The 19,921-nt window shown below is 46.0% G+C and overlaps 1 protein-coding gene across 12 annotated transcripts; it reads left to right on the plus strand.

Moving 5' to 3' along the window:
- Positions 1–43: 43 nt before the first annotated feature.
- On the plus strand, positions 44–19,784 carry LOC104150991 (TIR domain-containing adapter molecule 2-like). Of its 12 annotated transcripts, XR_011137682.1 has the most exons (7): positions 54–533; positions 702–766; positions 1,690–1,785; positions 3,202–3,241; positions 18,430–18,577; positions 18,657–18,872; positions 19,653–19,784. XR_011137682.1 is itself a non-coding variant. In XM_068926999.1 (6 exons), the coding sequence occupies exons 4-6, from the start codon at positions 1,765–1,767 to the stop codon at positions 9,772–9,774; spliced, it is 681 nt and encodes a 226-aa protein (XP_068783100.1). In that variant the 5' UTR covers positions 54–533; positions 702–766; positions 964–1,561; positions 1,690–1,764; the 3' UTR covers positions 9,775–11,215. The 12 variants fall into 12 exon arrangements, 7 of the variants coding, with proteins under 7 accessions (XP_068783098.1, XP_068783100.1, XP_068783101.1 ...); XR_011137681.1 differs by lacking the exon at positions 19,653–19,784 and having other exon boundaries at positions 18,657–19,646; XR_011137683.1 differs by lacking the exons at positions 18,430–18,577; positions 18,657–18,872; positions 19,653–19,784 and adding exons at positions 11,986–12,136; positions 12,653–12,731.
- The last annotated feature ends 137 nt before the right edge of the window (positions 19,785–19,921 follow it).

Consider the following 19,921-nt stretch of genomic DNA (forward strand, 5'->3'; position numbering starts at 1 on the left):
AAAAAGGTGACTCGGAGGATCAGCTGACTCATCATGTGACTGTGAGTGCTTTACGGAGGAGGAAGTGGGAACATGTGCTCTGGACCCTGCTGCCCCTTAGACAACAGCTCCCTGGATGGACTTAGTGCAGCAGAGTCGCAGCTGCCTCCGTTCCTCCTGGCTTAGTCAGGCACCAGTTACTGAAGGAGAGGTTTTAAGCCTGGCCCTTCAGTTCAGCGGGGAGTTAGAGCATAACACAGTGTGGAAAAGCTGGTGTCCAAGGCCAGGTTCCTCTTAAAAAAAAAAAAAAAAAAAAAAAAAACCTGCTGGGCTTGCTGTGCGACTGGAGTAGGTTCCTCATGTGAAAGGGATGCTGTTTCCCAAGTAAGCAGCATGGGTTTTGCAGCTTGCGTTCTGCACCTCTGAAGCAAAGCAAGCTTGACGTGCTGTCAAGGAACTGCCCTGTGAAATTCAAATTTATAGTCGTTGTTCGAAACCACTCAAAGGAGCGGGGCTTGCGTGGATAGCCTGATGTCATCGTGCACGACTGGAAGGTAGTGTGTTTTATGTATGGCTATAGCCCTATTGGTGCTGGGGGAAGTGGAAAAAGAAATCTGTTTGTTCATGTAAATCTCAGATTTGATGGACAAAAATGAACTGAAATTGGTTATTTAGGACTGTATGTTAATGTTGTCATGACCTCTTACAAATGCTTTTTCTAGCAAGCTGTGCTGCCCTAAGGTTCCTGAAGTAAGTGGGATGAGTTAATCTGACTGTGCCTGGGAAGGTAAGCGGCCTGAGATTTTTAAAATTGTGTTGTTTTTCAAAGGCTCTTCCAGCTTTCCGTGCTCATTGACTGTGGTTAACTTCTAACTTTTTCGGTGCTAAATTCAGCTGATAAAGCTTAGCTTTGGTTCCGGATCTTTGAGCAGTGTGATGCTTGCTTTTGATAGCACATGGTGTCATATCGCCTCCTCTGTTTAGCTGTTTCCTCCCACGATGACTCTCGTGATGCCTCTTTGGCAGCCAGTGGACCCCTGAAATCGTTTTTCCTCAAAGGTATTATGGGCTTTTTTTTTTCTTCTCCTTCCCCTTTTCCCCGGCAGTAGTGGTTTTCCTCAGTTTCTGTTCTCGCGAAGCAGTGCGCAGCCCAGAGACCTCCCTGCCACGTGGATGGCTGTCAAGCCCAGCCCCGTGGGGCCCAGCAGAGCAGAGGCTCCACGCCGCGGTGCGGTGGGCGGCAGGGCGCAGGCGGAGGGGCCCCGGCGGGGGCTGCGTGCCACCACGCGCTAAGCGGGGCTTTCTGCCGCTGGCGCGCGGCGCTTGTGGCACCCGCCTTATTTCCCTGCGTACCTTCCCTGCTGTCCGCGCTGTCCCAGTATGAAGTGCGGATTTAGCACTGGCGAATGCCTTGCAAAATCGTTCTCGCCGTAGTCTTTTGTAAGCCACGACATAAGAGCCTCAGGAATGCAAATGGGAACACGCAAAACTACCCTGCCGTGCTTTAAAAACTGATTTTCATCCAGGAGGTGGATGGAGAGGGATGACTAAGAAGCCCTTTGGGGGCCTTATGATTCAGAGGGTGTGAATAATTTGTCTCCTCTTAATGTATCTTAATATATATGTGTATTCTCTTAATATATATGTATGAGTATGCATTATAAAAATATATTTTATGTATGTGTATTTTATAACTGTATTTATATATAGACAGCTGTGAACGCTGTGCTCTACTCATTGCTTCCATGAGGATCTGCCCGAGTACAGCAAAACCTTCGCTGCTGGATGAGATACAGGTGTGAGAAGGTATGTCACTTAATGATGCTCTACAGCGTGCGTTTTTATGCTTGCTCTCACTGCTTAAGGCACAGAAGAAGGGATACGCTAATGAGAGTTTTAGGAGTTGTTAAATATTTTTCTTGAGGGCTTGTGCTATTTTTCCTCATTTTGTGTCTTCTGTTTCATATCTGAATGAGTATGGTTTTATCTACAGCGTGCTAAAAGTGCCCTGTTCAATGCCAGATGCTGGAGTCCGTAGTGATTGTGCTAGTTTTGACTTTTCCTCTTGAACATTAACCATAATGATCTAAAGTTCAAAATGGAAGCCAGACTTCTTAATTCTGAAAATATAGACATAATTGCATTTAAAGCAATTGGGACATTTACTGCTGCCTAGCTTTTGGAAAACGTCTGAGCAACGAAGAAGTGCGTCTTTCTAATACTTTACTAAATGGAACAACTGCTGGGAAAACTGGGGGAGAGAGGAGTGTTTTTGTTTTGAGATGACACGGAGAATTTTTGTAACAAAATATATTTTTCCTCTTCAATACCCTCTCCAAACAAAATAAAGTTTATACTAGCTCGGACTTGCCCATTTTCTTGAGGTTTGGTTTTACGGTAACGGAAATAACTATAATGCCAAAACCCTGTGCTCGGACTTTCCCCTACCCTGTCTCTCTCTTCCCGAGATGCTTGGGTGAATCCCCTCTCTGCTAGAGTTGACTCCTATGTTATGCTGTGGTTGAGTAAGAGGATTAGAGAGTGCCAGTTTGTAACTCCTGCTAACCAGACAAATCCGCAGGGATAACTGTGCAGCGCTGTGGATGTTGCTACTGCATTGCTGCGGGACGCAAAGAACAGCTGTTGCTTCACTGTATCGCAGAGCCTGTGCTATTTCCCTTCCCTTACCAGATTTTGATAACAGGCAGTTAAAAGAAGAGAGGGAGGGAAATGTGTTATTTGCAAGTGCAATTGCTGCTGTACCTAGTAGCTGAGCTACTAGGATATGGGTTTAATTGTGTGGCAACTTCAGTCTGGTAAATTGGGTTTTGTGTATCAAAAACGGTGACAGCTGCGAGGGTCTTACAGTGATATGCACTTGGAGAGGTCAGACCTCAAAAATGAGGCAAAAGGTTCATGGTAATATTAAGGACAATATTTTTTTCAGATTTTTTGCTTTTCTTTCTAAAAAACTATACAAAACCAGAACAGCATCAGCCTTGAGGCTTTTTTCCTGAAAAAATCATATTAAGAAGAAAGATATCTTGCATGTCTTTGAGTAGGAAAAACTACGGCTGTAAGAGAAGAGCAAGCTTGCCTGATCAAAAAACATCATGAATTTTAAAGATTAAAAATAATATAAAATGCAGAAGTCTTGTTTGAACAATGCAAATAGAGGATGATACCTGTGTGTAATATTCTGTTACGTGCAATGTCTTACAGGGGCAGAAAGCTGTGGAGCTCTCTGTAGGAGTGCCAGAAGGTAAGGGGGCAATATGAGAAAATAGGGAGTAGCAGGACTCTTGCAGGAAAAATGTTTGTGCTTGAATATGATGTCGTCATCCAAGGCTACGTTCCATGGGAAACAAATGGGTTTTAACTGTTATTAAAATAATTACTCAAGTACATGGAGTTTCTGGTACGAGATGGCATATGGGAATGTGCTGAACCATATTAATCAAAACTGTTGGAAGGCTATTGAGGGGTTATGAAAGGATATATTGATGAGATCCTGAACAGTGGGATTGTTCTGCGAGAGCTGACAGAGTAGTCTGTGCTCAAACTGATTCTTTGAAGCAAAATCAAATATTTCTGTGTGAAGCCTTTAATTTGTGGACCAGGCCTAACGGGGATATAGACAATACCGGCTTTTTTAGTGGGTAAATACGTGTCAGGAAGTGACAAATATTGTGTACAGTTGACCTGCAGCTGGGTTCACTTGGGGCTGTAGCAGATGTGCAGTGGCAGACAGAAATCGGGCAACTGGTGCTATTACCACCCTCAGCTGTCACCCTCCCTGGCCCTCGGATAGGACTTGGCCTTCCGTCGGGAGGGGTGTTGGACTCGAGCAGTTCTTCAGTCACCACAGTTTTCGGTTTGATACAGTGAACTGAAAGTGCTTTAATATGCTGGGCTGACACGATTGATTCAGAGAGCAGATCGGATGTCCCTGTCCCACGAAGGACCACGTTCCCTTGGTTGTGTAAACCATCCGATTTTAGTTTCCTGACAGGCATGCCTTTGGGGCCAGTCAGAGTTCTGAAGGTATCAGGGAATTAATTTTGTGAGACTTGATGCCTCTATCTTGACTTTTAGAAGAAGAGGAGCTACTTAGAGAGTAGCGTAATCTGTTCATTAGTGTTAAGGTGTATTCCTAAATTGCTGGCAACCCCTGTTAAGTCAGAAAGGGCCTGTCACATCATCATATCTTCAATGTTAAGTATAGTCGGTTCTCAGTTAGACTGCAGTAACGGGTGTTGGAGTAAAATGGGTAAAGTAAAACTATAGGATAATGCAAATTGTACTCAAATGTTGCTTTAAGAACATACAGTGAGGGAGTAATGGTGACAAGAAAGGTAAGGCTTGAGTTTTGAGGTTCAGGAATTCCTGAGATATCAGTGAAATGAGCTGGTAAGGCCTCGTGGTGCGTTACTGTGTGAATGCAGTTATTCTGCTTCTGACTCATGTTAGCTCCTTGGAGCCAAGCGTCTCCACAGCCCGGAAAACTGAGGGCTGATTGTGCTGGCAGAAATGCAAGGATAGCGCAAAGGACATTGCGCTGACAGCCTGCTGGTGTCATCCAGCTGTTGCGTTTTGTCACAACTTACACTGGCTCATTTTTGGAGACAGAAGCTGCTTTGTTGTTACATATCTTGCACAGAGCTTAGCACAGCGAGCTCTCCAGCTTGGACCAGCAACCCCTGGCCTGTAAACAATTACCTAAAAGATGATTTCTGCTCGAGCCATAGAGCCTTTGGTGCTGTGAATGATGCGGGTTTGTCAGTTCACTCCTCCCCTATTTATGGAAGAGGTAAGGTTGCAGTGGAGCAGCTGCGTTCCTTGTCCTGATCTTCACAGCTGTGTTGGGCAACTGTTAAATAGCTGTAGGAGCTTCACTGTGCATGCTCCTTGAGGACTGTGCTCCTGCTCTGTCACATGTCCCTGGGTAGTTTGGGGTGAGTTACCAAAGCCTGGCAGTGCAGCACAGGTGGCGGCTCCCATTACTGACCATGTCTCTTGTGTCAAGCAAATCCACAGTAGATTGGTCTGTGAATCCTTTTGCTCTTGTGCTCTCTGGGGATGTTTGTCTTCAGAAAACCGATTTTCATCTTTCATCTGGAAAAGAAAATGTGACTATTTTTGATGTGGGTTTGCATTTGTGAGCTTACCACCACCCTATCTATGCAGAGGAGGTGAAGGGAAGAAAACCATAAATGTTAAAATAGATTTTTTTCTTCTAGCTGGAAGAGTTAATTCTTTTATGTAAGATTTTCTTGGTTTATTTGTAAGAGCATGAGTAATCAGGAAAGGCTTTTTGAAAACATGTCTTACATTTATGCTTGAGCCTGCAAGGTCTGAGTTCCACTGAGACAAGAGTGATCAGGTTCTTCCTTTCTTTAACTCATAACCTTCTTAGCTCTTTTTCTCTTCTCTCTTCAAACAAACATTCGCACCACACCAAAAATCCAGTGATCCAAGTATCGGGCGGGTATACTCATGTCATGAAAAGATGTAATGTTGTCATTTTGTCCTGTGCAAAACAGAAAACATTTCTCTCTCCTGTGTTTAAAAAGATGAAGTATAATCCCTGGCAGTAGTAAGGGAATGACATAATGCCAGCTTGGCCCTTATTTAAAAGGTTGCAATGTTCTAAAATACGGCCTCTGAGAGAAGAGGAAATTACATTAATTCTTCATGGAAGCACTCTTCATTATTGTGCTGTGCTGCAAAGAAAAAGTGAATTATAATAAAACTTCATTTTTGGTTCTTGGACAAAATCACTGCCTCCCCAAAGGGTATGGATGTGGATTTACCGATTTTTATTCCTAGTCTGTTTCTTTTCATTTACCAGCCTACATAAAGCCTTCCTGTCTATTGCTTGGAGCTTTCTCTGGCATTTCTTAAAATTCAAAAATCCCATGGCATCATCTCAATAGATGAGGCATATGGATTGCATTGCTTCTGCATTTCACCTCAGCCCCAGCAGGAAAGACAGGTTAGCCTCTAACCGTATTAGGAATTAGTACATCAGCATTGTAACTAACAACACAAGCAGTCCTTCCAAAACAAACCACGTTTATCAAATCCGGAGTCCCATTTACCCTACTGTGCCGGTGGTTCGGGAGCTGATAGATCATGGATCGATTGTCCGTGCTTCAGATGTGAGTGCAAATGAAATGGGGCAAAGCTGAAGTAAACGTGAACAGAACCGTTTAGGAGGGGATCTACTGCTCATGGGAACAGAATGAATCCTAGTCGCTGTGTATTAGTTCTATTAAGTATGGCAGGAATATGAAGGCATATAATTATATGTAGTTTTGCATATGTGTGTCGCAAGGTGGTGCTGTTCAGCAAAGGTGAAATGTGTTCCAGTACTGCCAAGAAAAAAGAGAGGCTTCTACCATTGTACGAGTGTAGTAGCTGGTGTGTGTATGTGTGTCTGTGCGTACGCACAGGCTTTCACACAGCGTGAGAACAATTCATCTGTCTTTTATGTCAAGGCCGATAAGCCAGATAGTGTATTTTTCTTGTGTTGTATCTGTGTAGCTTATATGCATTCCTCTTCACAAGTGTTCCAAATTAGCACCAAGCAAATGTTAAGAAGGCCTTGCATATGGTGTGGAAAAGAAGCAAATTACCAAGGCACAAAAGCAAGTTTTAGGCTTATCGAGTATGTTGATGAACAGGAAGCACTTAAATGGTGTGGAAAATAGCCTTTTGCATTTCAGTTTATAAACGTTAGGGATTGGACCCACCGTTTTGTTTGTAGTGAACTGATCTTTTTCTTGATATTACGTTTCCAAGCAAACAGCCCAGGGGGTAGCAGCTAATCTGATTAGTAAAATCAACTGTTGCGTTATTGTTAAATTGTTATTGTCTTGCGCCTTTGTCAGAATGATGTTTTACCATAACCATCATGGCCTAAGGACGAAGGTGGGACATGGGTTGCTGGAACAAGTAATATCTTCTATTGCATAACTGGTACGGTAGGAAAAACGGCCAAACTTCAGGCCTTCCAAAGCCGCCTTCAGAATTTCAGGCTTGTACCCCCAAAAGCTTGTCTAATTTTTCCAACTGTATCAGTTAGTCTAATAATGTGTGCCGGCAAAAAAAACCATCCTGCTTTGTTAATGTTGGTATCTGTTTATCAAAACAAGGAATGTTGAGTTCCAGTGGAGCTGCTAACTGGAAGACCACCCTGGGTCAAATCAACTCAATTAAAAATTTCCAAAATAGCCCCTGGGCTTTCAGACACATTCGTCTTTTGTCAATTACCATTGTAAAATAATTCAGTCATTGTCATAAATCTTTTAGTTTTTGTAGTGCTTTATCAAGCACTATAACCGTTTACAAAAAGGTAAGTCTATAGTCAATGGCCGTGACTACTTAAAAACTGCTTGAATTCCCACTGCTTGATGAGAAAAATTTTAATGGAAGTGTGCTACTCTCCTGGGCCAATTTTTTTTTTTTTGAATAGCAACACAGAAAGAGCCAATGATATTGTGCTAACATAAACATTCAGCCACGTACCCTTAGGAGAAACTACATGTGGAAAAGACTGGGGGAAAAAATGACTGCCCGTTGTTGTTTCTTGTGTTTATTTATAGTCTAGATCTTGCATGTCATGACGGATTTGTTAATCTCTCAACTGTTTTCTTTGGTACGTGAGCAGTGTGACTGCGCTAAGGTCAGAACAATCACTTTATGTTTAAGCAAGATTTACTAATGTTGGTATGTGCCTGTATGGTGGCATATCTTTTCTGAAATGCTCAAAGATAAAGTTGCTTGTCTTGTCCAGTTCAAAATGAAAACTTAGCTACTTTTTTATGTTATAGTACAAAAAGAATGTGCAAAATGGTCTGATTCCTTATTCTTCAGTGTTTGTTATTCTTATTTCCTAATTTTAAAAAGATTAACGTTACCAGTTTTTTTCCCGATGTCATGTCAAACCGTAGGCTTGAAAAGCCTAATAAAACATATAATGAAAATATTAGCTGTATTGGATTGATCGCTAATTATCTTCAATAATTATTGAGTTTAGTTGCAGATTGTATTTAGAAAAGGAAGTGTTCCCTACTTTATATGCTTGAGTGCAACTTTTAAAAACTCATTATGAAATGTTACACTGAAAAGAAGGGAGGAGGATGCAGAAGCATCCTTCCATATACATTGGTTCTCTTAATGAGAACGTGACTGTCCTTTTCAGACTAATATGACACAAATACTTTCCTCACCCTAAACAGTTTTTTCCTGGTATTCAATATTTTTCTTTCTTTCTTAATGTTATTGTTCCTGTTCACGGGCGTTGGATCACCCTAAATTTGCAATACTTTGTTTTTCTCCCTGTAGCCCTGATCTGAGGCAATTTCTTTGACTTCCTTAATCACTGCTCTTTTCCTATCACAGGCCACATGCATAATATTTCTTTTTATCACGTAAGCTTACTCCAGTTACCACTTAAATGAGCTAGCATCTTTTCCCTGCTTTAGGTCTGATCCCACTTCTGCCATATGGCTGCACATGTCTCTTCAGCTCATTTATGGAACACATTTTGAACTTCAATAAAGCATATGTTTATTCGTGGTATTTATACAAATACTTTATATTTGATTGATCATAGTTATGTTCTGCATTTTGCAGGATTTGGTATATTTTGGCCACATCCATTAAAAGAGTATCAATACATTGTACAGCATACTATGCAGTATATTGACTTTGCTTTTTCTTTTTGAGTCATCACTTTGGTGTTGCCTTTTTGGTTTGGAGGTATACGTCATTCTCCAGATGTACTCTTACGAGAGAGTTGTACTTGCATGCTCTTTGTGCGTAAAGCTAAAAATCGTGTGTTTGGGTTTTGGCAGGTTTTGTTAGTGCGGTGTCTTAATTACTAGTTTCTATAAAAGGACGTATCAGCTTTTCTCTCAGCGTTTCTGCTTTCTTTCATTAGCATGAATAATAGCTTCCTCCAGTCAAACTGGTTTGTGTTATTTCAAAAATGACAAGAAATTTTTTTGCATTGTCCTAAGATTTAGTGTCTTTTTTGCTTTCTCTTTTTTTTTTTTTTACTTTTATTTTTTAGAATGGAAAAACAAATGTTAATCGTGTCAGCAAATCATTTTTGGATGTGTGTTTGTCATAATGGGCAGTACTAACTCCAAACCAAATCTTTCACCAGATAGCGGCAAAAAGGCTAAGAATATGAGTACAGGTCAGAGAGATTCCGAGCAAGTTAATGAATTATGTGGCCTCTCTGCTGAAATCAGGGAGCCTGCAAGCGGATCTCCAGGAGTTTGCAGCGGTAATGAGAATATTGAGGGTGTTTTCTATAAGTTTGTGATTCTGCATGCTGAGAATGATGTAGATGAAGCCATCCGGATCCAGAACCTGCTGCAGAACAAATTTTGTATTAAACCTGGAATAATCTTTGCTGAGATGCCTTGTGGTAAACATATCTTGGAAAATTTAAGTGATGCTGTGAATGGCTCAGCATGGACTATTATACTACTGACAGAAAATTTCCTGAACGGTCCTTGGTGTGAGTTTCAGTCTTACACCTGCCTTGTCAATGCTCTTAACAAACGGCATAAATACAACTCTGTGATACCTGTGAGGCCGCTGAATAACCCGCTTCCCCGGGAGAAGACTCCTTTTGCCTTGCAGGCTATTAATGCCCTGGAAGAAGACAGTCCTGGCTTTGCAAAACAAGTGGAGAGAATTTTCCAGGAGTCTACATACAGGCAACAGCGAGAGATATGGAGGAGGGAAAGGATGAAAGAGAAACTAGAGCCCTTGTGATGGTGGGAAAAGCTGTGTAAAGACAGGTGATGATTAGAATAAAGCAGAAGTGATGTTCTTTCCCTTACTCTGTTAAGGAAGAGAAACTCTTCTTTTGACAAAACTAATGATAAACTTCTCTGAGAAGGCATGTTAATTAAGTACTGGGGGACACATGCTGCATATCAAGACAACTGTCACTGTGCCTGCTTAGAGGCACAAGATGCTACTTTCCACCACCCTTAACTGTTTTTGTCTTTATTTTTTGAGCTCTGCCAGGCATGTATCATCTTCCGTTAAGAGGGTACAGCTCTTCACATCTTGTGGCTGATACTGAAAAATATAAGTAAATGAGGAATACTTGTCATTATTATGAAACCAATATATTATGAAAGGCCCTCTATGAAATATGCTGCTACTTTAAGAAATGGACACTTAAATGTGTAGACATTTTACTTTTGTTACACTTTGTTTTTATATAGCAAACACTTTGTGATGCATCCTGAATGTTTTGTCTAACAAGGCCTTGTAGCTCCTTTTGACTAAGCTCCTTTTGACTAAGCTTGGTTCGTTACAGTCTTTAAGGGGAAAACGTTAAGTGTACCAGAATAATGTGGGAGACTGCATCTTCAAGATAAGTGTTTTATGCATTTCAAATCCTAGTTCTTCACTGTATTTGAACAGATTTAAGATAGATCTTCACTGCTTTTTTTTTCCTCCTGTACTGCATAGAACTACTGCCTATGATTCAATAAGCCACTTGCATAAGATTTAAGTATAACTTTGTATTGCTGATGTGGAATGAAATTGCTAAAAGAGCAATGGAAACCTTTGTCTTTTCCAGTGGAAATGAAATTAAAATGTGGTAGTTTATTATTTTCGGAATGATTGAAAGGTGCCAATTCTGAAAGCGAGGGCAGTCAGCTCTGAGCAAAACAGTTTGTTCTTTGCTGAAATGAAAGGCTGGTGAGTGGGGCTTTGGTGTCTGGACCAAAGTCAGTCCCATATTCACGAGTCAGCTGACATCGTGGCTCTGCCACTTCTTCCTTGCTGAGTGATTTTGGACGCATCCTGTCTCTGTTCCCTATTTTGTAAATAAGGAGTATAGGAGGTACATATCTCTGCCTCAACGATGAGGCAGAAGGTAAGGGAAAAGAGAGTGGGAGAAGGTTAAAAGAAATGGATGGAGGTGCAGTCGTTTTAGGGCTGTTATGTGGCTAAACCCTTCTGAAAAGGCAGACCAGTCCCCTCGGGCTTGGAGCGCACCTCAGCTGCCCAGAGCCTCCTGTTGTTGAGCTCCCAAGTTGGTGTGTCGTAGCTACTTACTTTTTCCACCTCTATAAAACCTGTTCTTTTGGCTGCTCCCAGAAACTGGGGAAGCACCAGCTGCTTGGCTGTGAGATTGCCCACGCTCATAGGTAATGTCCTACTAGGCAGCTCTCGGGCAGTATTTGAGGGTTAAAGTCCCCCAGTCACTTACGCTTAAGTGTTGTTTTCTTTCCATAGCCATTTCAGCCCAAGAGTACTCCCGACGCATGTTACTGCCTGCCTGTGCTGCTGCACGCTGTCTGCATGAGCGATGCAGACAGCTATCTCATATGCTGGTGCCTACAAATAAAAATTACCATCTTGTTTTCATGCAGAAATTTGTACCTTGTCACTACTGATTCCCTATCCAGCCTCATTTGCGGAGACCTTTACCTTTCCCGCAGCCTGCCGGGTACTTGCTGTGGCTCACAGCCTGTCATCCTGCCAGGTTTTATCTGGATGCGTGGTGCACTCTCCAGCTGGCTGACAGGCGCCTGACAATTAAGGGAAAGTCCGTCTGGGAGTTGCGGGCTCCGACCAAAGGCGACTCGCGTTATCTGTTTCAGGCTGAATCCTGCACTGCTCCCGGCTCGGCTGTGCCTCTCGCAGCCGGCTGTGGTCCTGCCGCTGGGGCTGTGCACCAGGACCCCAGAGGTCCCGCGGCGGAGCGCAGTGCTTCAAAGGGTACACGGGGATACTGTGGCGAAGGGAGGAAAATTGTGTCCTGTGCTAAAAAAAGCCTCGGGAATGCTTATGTCATGCCGTTGCAAGCTGCCCCTGCTCGTGTGCTTGAGGACATAAGCAGCGTTGCTCTAGACCATCTTTGGCACCACGAGGGAAGAACGGCGAACGAGTTGTGAGCGATACTGCACTACCAACCTAAATGTATGGAATTGCATTTAAAGCTGAATTTCCTTTCTCCAGGAGAAGCTGGAGCGTTGTTGCCATGGCTATAGTGTTTGTGAAGGAGACTCTCGTGTGGATCTTGAAGCGCTCTGCAGCCAGCAGCATCTGCGCTACTGCTTGGGCCCGTGCAAAGGGTTCTGCTTTCTCTGCAGCAAAGGGAGAGAAGCAGGTACAGATTGCAGACGTTCCCTGCGTTACAACAACAGCATTTGAAGCAGCTCTGCCTAGTTAACGTTTGAAAATCGGATGTGCCCGAATAGAAGAGGAAGGATGGAGCGAAGGCTGCATCCTACGTAGCCCTCGTTTTCTGCGGGTCTGCCCGCGTTATGGGGCAGCTCAAGCGAGGCTTGGCCTTTCAGGGTGCCTCGATGCCAAAAGAAGCACATCTGAAAAACAGGGCCACTCTCTGAGATTCGTTTGAGACATCCCATCCCCCTCCGCCAGCAAGTTAAAACCTTGCTTAAAAACCTCTAAAAGTTCAGCAGTAACCTCTATGCCTTGCCACTTTCATCTGTTAGAGAAGGACAGTGCTCCTTATGTCACAGAAGTATAATAAGGCTACCTATATTTTATTTAAGAAGTCTTCTCGCATTGCATTACACAATAGGAATGGCATTACCCAAGGGGAAATAGAGCTGAAACACTTCGTATGCCTAATGGTGTGTTTGGTTTTTCTCTGCGGTAGGTTATTAGTGACGTTTTTAAGTTTTCCTTTGGTTTGCCTGAAGGCCTTTAAGGACTTCCACCAAAAAAACAACAGCAGCAGCAACAAGCAGAGACTTAACTGGAATAAGCCCTCGTCTGTTTTTTTCCCCTCTCTTCAATGTTCTTCAGTGTACATTCCTCCTGCAAAATTTCTGGCACGTGTGTCAGATGCTTCCTAATCAAATTGGCATGTGGCGAATGCGAAGTGTTCTGGCTGCTACTGAAGGCTGCGCTGCGCTCGTCTCCTGCGGAAAAGGCAGGGTGAAAGCAGGAGCTTTTCTTTTTCTCGGAAAAATCATCCTTCTCATTCTGTGGAACTAATAAAAGTTTAAAAAAAAAAAAAAAAAAGGAAACAATGAAATAAGGCTGTTCTCCCTTCCCACACCTGTTCATCAGATTTCGGTGCTGGACGGTTTGTCCTAGGTCTCTGGGTGATACCTAAGGAAAGGCCAATGGCTGAGTACCCAAGGTACTCGGGGCATAAATCCAAGAGATTTTTAAGTCTTAAATAAGCTAAGGCAATCCGTGGAGAACAGGTTTAATAAGCTCAGCGCAGTTTGCATCAGAAAGCAAGCAAACAGCTCCGACCTGCTCTGACTAAATCTGCTGAGGAGTCGGCGAGAGAAACCCTTAGCCAAGTGTGTTTTAGTGATCCCAATTGCAGAAAAAATGGAGGAGATGCTCGCACACTGCAGCAATGGGATAAGTAACCGAGATAAAAAGGAAACCGGTTACGTACAGGTCTCTTGTTAGACCTGCTCAGAAATCCAAAATCCCTGGGTGAGAGGCAGGCGGTGAAGAGCCTTCAGGGGAGCCCTCGGGCAGGGCAGGGGTGAAGGGCACGGGGGTGGGGGCAGGCCCCGGTGATGGCCCCGCTTGGCCACTGCTCGGAGAGGAGAAGAATCGCTGCTAAAACGACACAGGTCTTTTTTAACACAAAACCACCAGACAGACAGGGACACCGCTGCATACGGGAAGTGAGAGACTCAGTATCGGAGCCTTGTGTTATTTAAAAAAACAAAAAAACCGCCTCTCTCCTAACCTAGAGTTAAGCCAGGGCTGCAAATAATTTTTCTACTCGTTTTCTTCAGGGGCAGCAATCAGAGGCAGATGACCAGAAAGGTCTCTGCCCGCCGTCTAAGAGGCGGCTGTTCCCAGAGACCTTGGAGCGAGGAGGCCAGACGCCTCGCTTCTGAGCGGTCGCTCGCGTAGATGGCTAAGAAGCGGAAAAGGAGAGCAGAGCGCTCGAGAGCGCGTACGCGCGCGGCCCCCAAAAAACCAGCGGGAGTTCGGTTTCTTTGCGGCGGGCGCCAGCGGTCGCGGCCCGTCCGAGTTGCTGGGCGCTGGGGCTTTCTGCAGGCCGCCGGTGCCGGGCGCAGCTGCGGCTGACTCAAACGCGGGGCCGCTCGGCTCCGAAGCCGAGGAGCGAGAGGCGACGGGCGGCCGGCGCGGGGCCTGGAGGGAGGAGCGCTCCCTGCCGCGTCGGCTCCGGAGTTAACCTCGGCGGTGACGTTGGCGGAGGGGTCGGGACCGGGGCCTGGGAGTTAAACGCGCCCGTTGCCGAGCGTCGCGCCTGGCCTGGCAGGTCTGATTGCAGGTGGACTCCTGTGTTTAGAAAGCAGGGGATGTGAACGTATTTCTTACTCCACCCGCCGTAGAAATGTTGCCGATTTAATGCCCAGGAGTCCGTATATTTTTATCAACGCTGTCAGGCCTGTCCTTGCCACGGCCTGGGAGCCAAGGAAGGGGGCGGACTGGGAGGGTAAGAGGAAGGGGGTAAAGCGAGGGCAGCGCGGAGACGGCGAGCCGCCTCTCCTGCAGGTTTCGCTTCTGCAACGCCCCAGCGTGGCTGCAGCCTGCGGGGCAGGAGGGGCGGCGGGCGGCGCAAGGGGAAGACCGGGATTTTAACGGAGCAAAAGCTTCGTCAAACCCGTCGCTCGAATGCCAAGCCGCAGCGCGTGCCCAGCTCGCCTCTTTGGGAGAGGGTCCTACCCCAGCAGCGGGCCGTTGGGTCGTGGCGCGGCGGCAGCGTGAACGTCGCCAGCGGTAGCCGGTAACGGCACGGCTGCGGTACAGCAAGCTCATTTTCGATGCCTTTGTCACCTAAGGCTTAGTCAGCTGTCGCCTTAAAACTCTGCTGACGAATTTGAGGGTATTTTGTAAGTGGCAAACGCTGCTGCTTTGGCAGAGAATTTTATTTTGGCGGTTGCTCTTGTTACATTCAAGTTCTGCCATGTTCAAGTCACCAATTCTACTGCTTGAGATGTGCTCGGCAGTCCAGGGCAGCCTCTCCCAAAACGCCAGGTTATTGCCACAGAAGAGGCAACGTATGGGCATACCTGGGCTGTCAGGAAAGTCTTCTGGTTGTACAAATTTCAGATGCACGGGTCTTTTACAACACACGCTAAGTATTGCCATGAGAGGAAGACAGTTGGGTTCGTTTCCTTAAAGGGAAACTCAGCTTTCACAAGCTTGGCAAATACTGACCTAGAGGCTAGACGCATACATATCTGCCACCCATTTTAACAGAAATCTGTAAATCTCTGAAAATTGCAAGCTCGGTCAACGTACCCGCATTTAGCCTGTTGAAGTAGCACCAGAGACAGGGAAGAGAGAGGAAAGGAAATATTACAGCACGCACATCAAATACCAGATTAGAGAGGAGAGATGGAGATCAACTAGTTTGAAAACCCAGAATTCCCTTTATGAAGATATTTATATTTTCACCCCTGGGGAGAGTCTGGCCCCGTCCTCTTGACGCCCTCCCTTCAGATATTTACAAACCTCAAGAAGATCCCCCTGAGCCTGTTCTCCCGGCTGAGCAGTCCCCTGCTCTCTCGGCCTCTCCTCGGATGAGAGATGCTCCAGTCCCTTCATCATCTTTGTGGCCTGACCAGTACGATGTTCACAAAGTTGTTAAAATTTTTTTGCTAAGTGATTCTATTGCGTTCTTCCTATTTCCATCTCCGATTTCGTAATACAATTAGAGAAAATTAGTGATTCAAATATTGTTACAGCTTTCAGGGAAACACTTAGGGTAAAGTCCTGGCTCAGCTGACTTCGTTGGAAATGAAATGTCATCCTTACACTTTAGAGCGGACAGAGAGAGATGCTTATTTCCTCTTGAGAAATTAAGTACTTTACAAGAACGGAATTTGTCTGCTTGGTCTGCGTTCGCGCTCAGGCTGCATGCGATTTCTGCCACTAGCTGTAAATTAGCTGCCAAAGGAAAAGAAAAGCTCCCAGCTTGCAGCGGTTCAGGAAAACCTGCAAAAACTTCTGAATTCCTGCAGATTTAAACCTCCGGTCAGCTCATAACTTCTCTTACAAATTTAATACCAATCTGCCCTAAGTTTGTCCACTTACACAACGGCAAAGAATTCAGTTCCTGGTGTTTTACTAACAGGGTAACGCAAACAAGCGTTGCCAGTTAAGAAACTTCACAGTTTGTCTAATTTGCTCACGGTGGGCTTGCATTGGAAGATTTGGGGTTTTAGACCAAAGGCCTATGGTCTGGTTCACTCAGGACACCTTACACTGGCTGGAAGGAGCCGGCAGCGGCAGGTAGGTTGGTCCGGGCAGGGAGGACCTCAGCTAGCGTGACGGCAGAGCAGCCCCCTTACTCCTGATGCGAGCCGCCTCCTTCTGCCGATGATAGCACCGTGCAGGAAAAGCCACAGACTTTCTGGAGGAGGATGTGGGCAAAAGAGGAAGATGAGGCACGCGGCCACCAGTGGCGCAAGCCGCAGTTGTCCCTGAGGGCAATGCTGGCCCTGGGCCCGGGGGCCCTGCGGCCGAGGACTGCAGCCAGCATCGCCCGAGGCAGTGAGCAACCGGGGCGAAAACAAGGGTTGTGAAGAAAGCTCGTGCACTCACACGGCTCGAAAAGGAGGGCGATCAGGTCATATTGCCATGCTTGGAAGAGCCAGCAGTCACATGTAAAGAGGCTGAGCCTATATACACAACTACTTCAGAGGAATACGTGCTGTCTCCCGTACTTGAGCGCGCGTGTCCGTGGCCTGCAGTGTTTGCAGTCGGTCTTGTGAGTCTGCCTGTGCAGTTTAATCAGTCACAAACAGCTGAGGGAGTAGAGGATTTTTTTGTGACACCGCATAGCACGAATGTTATTCAGGCAGCAGCACAAAAAGTGTTGTCTGAGAGCCACCAGCCATAACGATGTGCGTCAATTAGCCAAATGAGAATCTCAGCTAGCCTAATTCTCTCGCCGGGAAGAACGAGGAGCATTTCCTCAGCTCCTCGCTGGCCATGGGGTAGCAGCCAGCCTTTTTGCTGGTGTGGTCCTTCCTAGGCGTTTGGCACGCACACAGCCACTCTGTGCCCATGCTCTTCCCGGGGTGCTGCTACTCCTCTGCCTGGAGGATTTTCCACCACTTGACTACCTCGGCTGCAGGACCCTGTCTGGAGGCACTTCCTTGCGCCTCTACTCTTCCAAGCCCCCTGCAGAGCGAGGAGGGGATGCCGGTGGTGCGAACCCTCGCTCCGGCCCCATGGGATGGGGGTGGAAATGCCCTCGCCGGTTCATTGGGTGCAGAGCTCTCCCACCACGGGCACAGGTGTCACGGTCACTGGGCGCTGACATTTTCCAGGATGGGGCTCTCTGTCGGTCCTCTCGAAGCTCTTCTGCTTTATATAAAAATGCATAAATATTCATGGGTAAGAGAGACTGCTTGTAGCGTCCTTGTCTCGCTAGAGGCATCTGTGCCACGTTTGGGGCTGCCAGAGGCGGAGGCGAGCACCAGCAACCAGCAACTGCTTTGTGCAGCCTGACTTGAGGAGAAAGACAGCTGAAATTCTGCACCCATCCTCCTGTGCCCCCGTGGGACACGGGGAGGCAGGATTTAATGAACGACACCAAATGATACAGCATTTTACAACAGGATCCCTCTCTGCAACCAGAATTTTGACTCTCAGAGTGGTTTCAGTGGCAGTCCTGACCAACCGTCGCACGGGGTCAGACCTAGCGGTTCATCAAGCATCGTGTGGTGACCTATGAATTTTCCTTACATTATCGCCATTTGGAAACAAAATGAACATCTCGTCTTCAATCTGGAATTAAGGTTGTGCATGCAACAGTAAAACATTTGTCTGTGTAACACAGCGCCATATTCGCCAGAGATGTTACCCAGTCACCGAGGGAAGAACCGCTCTAAACAGAGCTGTAAGTGTCTGCAAGGTGAATAGTCCCTTAATCCGCAGCGTATGTGACAAATACCTTCTGCTGTCTCCCACGAATAGCTGTGGGAGGACAAGAATATCCTGAGGTGAGAAGTAAGTCATGGCAACATAGATTATTATTCCACTTAACACCATTCCCCATTCACAGCTTTCAAAAAACAAAGAGTCTGTTTGGGGGAAGGATGCCACAAAACCAATCAGCCCTCAAGGCTAACTGGTTTTGTCAATGCTGTGGGCTGACTATTAGTTTGGGGGCACCACCAAAATATCCAGTCTGACACCAGACAAATCACAGGGCGCTTCCCTCCTTCCTCGCGGGAATGACAGCGGATTTTAACACTAGCCACTGAAAGAGCGGAAAGGAAACACTGGGCATCACACGCTGCCAGCAGCGGGTGTTCCCCCTTATTTCTTAGTCCGGCACTGGGCCACTGCAGAAAGGGCAAGAAGTCAGAGGAAATTGTCCCAGGCATCGTGCCTCCGTGCTAGCAGCTGGATTAACTGGCTGTAAATGATTACAGTTGAAGCCTTAAAGAAGGAATTGATATATCTGTTTTTCAGAGTGTTTCAGAGATGCTGGGTCAATATATTTGCCCTTTATGTTTGGGAAGCCGGAGAGAAGTCGGAAAATAATCGTGGTAGAAAAATCCCAGATGTATCCCGACAAGTGGTGGTCAGTCCCTCCCAGGAGCCCGGCACGGCGGAGCAGGTACTGTCGCGGCAGGGCGGTGAGCAAACGCGAACCACGAAAGCGGCGCGGTGGTCAGCATGGAGCCTCTGCTTTGTAGGTGACCTGTCGTTTGGAGGACGACCAGCGCAGGACTTGCCGCCTACCGCCAGTATCCCCCGGCGCTTCTGCTGGGCTCTTCCCTCTGGCGATGATGGTGGCGCAGCCTGCCGGGGAGCTGCTGCAGGGCCTGGGCACGGCCGGAGACGTCTGAAGGACCTGGCCCACCTTCTCCTGGAGGAAAGCCACTGAAAACGCTAGGGACTGAAGGGAAAAGGTCAGTTAGATGAGCATATGGGTGCTCCTGCTAGCACAGAGCTGTTCCCTGCAGTCTGTTATTTAGATATGATGCGCTTTGCCCAGTCTGGTTTTAAATGACTCTGTCAATGAGCTTCCACAACTTATAAATGATTATTCCAGCTTAACAGAGCCTCCCTACCAGGATATTATTCTTGACGTTAAGCACGCATTTCCCTTTGTTCTTTTTCTTCCCGTTTACTGCTGACTAAATCTTGTAAAATTTGTCAAATAATTCCTCTGCTCCATTCACCTATCTGTAAAATGTTCCCTGTTCTCTTCCCCCCCCCCCCCACTTAGTTCTCATTTAGCATTTATACCTATTTAGGTCTTTTAATCTTTCTTCATAAATTAATACCAGCAGCTCCTTAATCATTTTGATTGCTCTTCTCTAAATCCCCTTCGGTGTGTTTTCATCTTTCCGGCTCTGAGGTTTGCAGAAGGGTAATCAGCAGTCTGTGTGCAGTCTCGCCGGTGCTGTATACAAAGAGACAAACAGCAGCCCAGGCTGTGATATATTGCTACTGCATGTACAACCAAAAATTGCGTCGGGTTCTCTTTTTTGCTACTGGATCGCATTGCAAATTGATGTCCACATTACTGCCCATTCACTCCCATGGGTCTTCTCCAGGACGGTTTCTGTACGGGACTTCCCTGCTTTTGGAGGCTTACGGATAATATATTTGCAGTCATGGAAGTTACATTCCCTTGCTCAGATGTGGCTTTTTTTATGGTGTTTGTCCCTTATGTTTTGTTACAGGAATAAACCAAATGCTAATCGATACCCATGTATATTTATCCTTTTAACGGATCAGAAAACACAGTAGAAAGCAGATGAGCTCCCTTGCAGGTATGGAGCCACCAGGGCCACCTAGAGGGGCGGTAGTCCTCGCGTGTGTTCTAGCTAGCGGCACCTAACGCGGTAACAGTCGTACCACCACGCTGTCCGTCGTGTTAATTGGGACCGTGCTCTGCCCCTTCACCGCCCCGGACTGGAAACGTGCAGCAGGAGCGATCGCACCAAGCCTC

This window comes from Struthio camelus, chromosome Z, assembly GCF_040807025.1.
Source record: "Struthio camelus isolate bStrCam1 chromosome Z, bStrCam1.hap1, whole genome shotgun sequence".
Taxonomy (NCBI): domain Eukaryota; kingdom Metazoa; phylum Chordata; class Aves; order Struthioniformes; family Struthionidae; genus Struthio; species Struthio camelus.

Bases quoted from the DNA above. Each gene is read 5' to 3' on its own strand.
- LOC104150991 (XM_068926997.1), top strand. From the start codon at position 1,765: ATGAGATACAGGTGTGAGAAG. The intron at 1,786-3,201 runs GTATGTCACTTA...AATGTCTTACAG, and splicing joins TGAGATACAGGTGTGAGAAG to GGGCAGAAAGCTGTGGAGCT. The intron at 3,242-9,154 runs GTAAGGGGGCAA...ATCTTTCACCAG, and splicing joins CTCTGTAGGAGTGCCAGAAG to ATAGCGGCAAAAAGGCTAAG.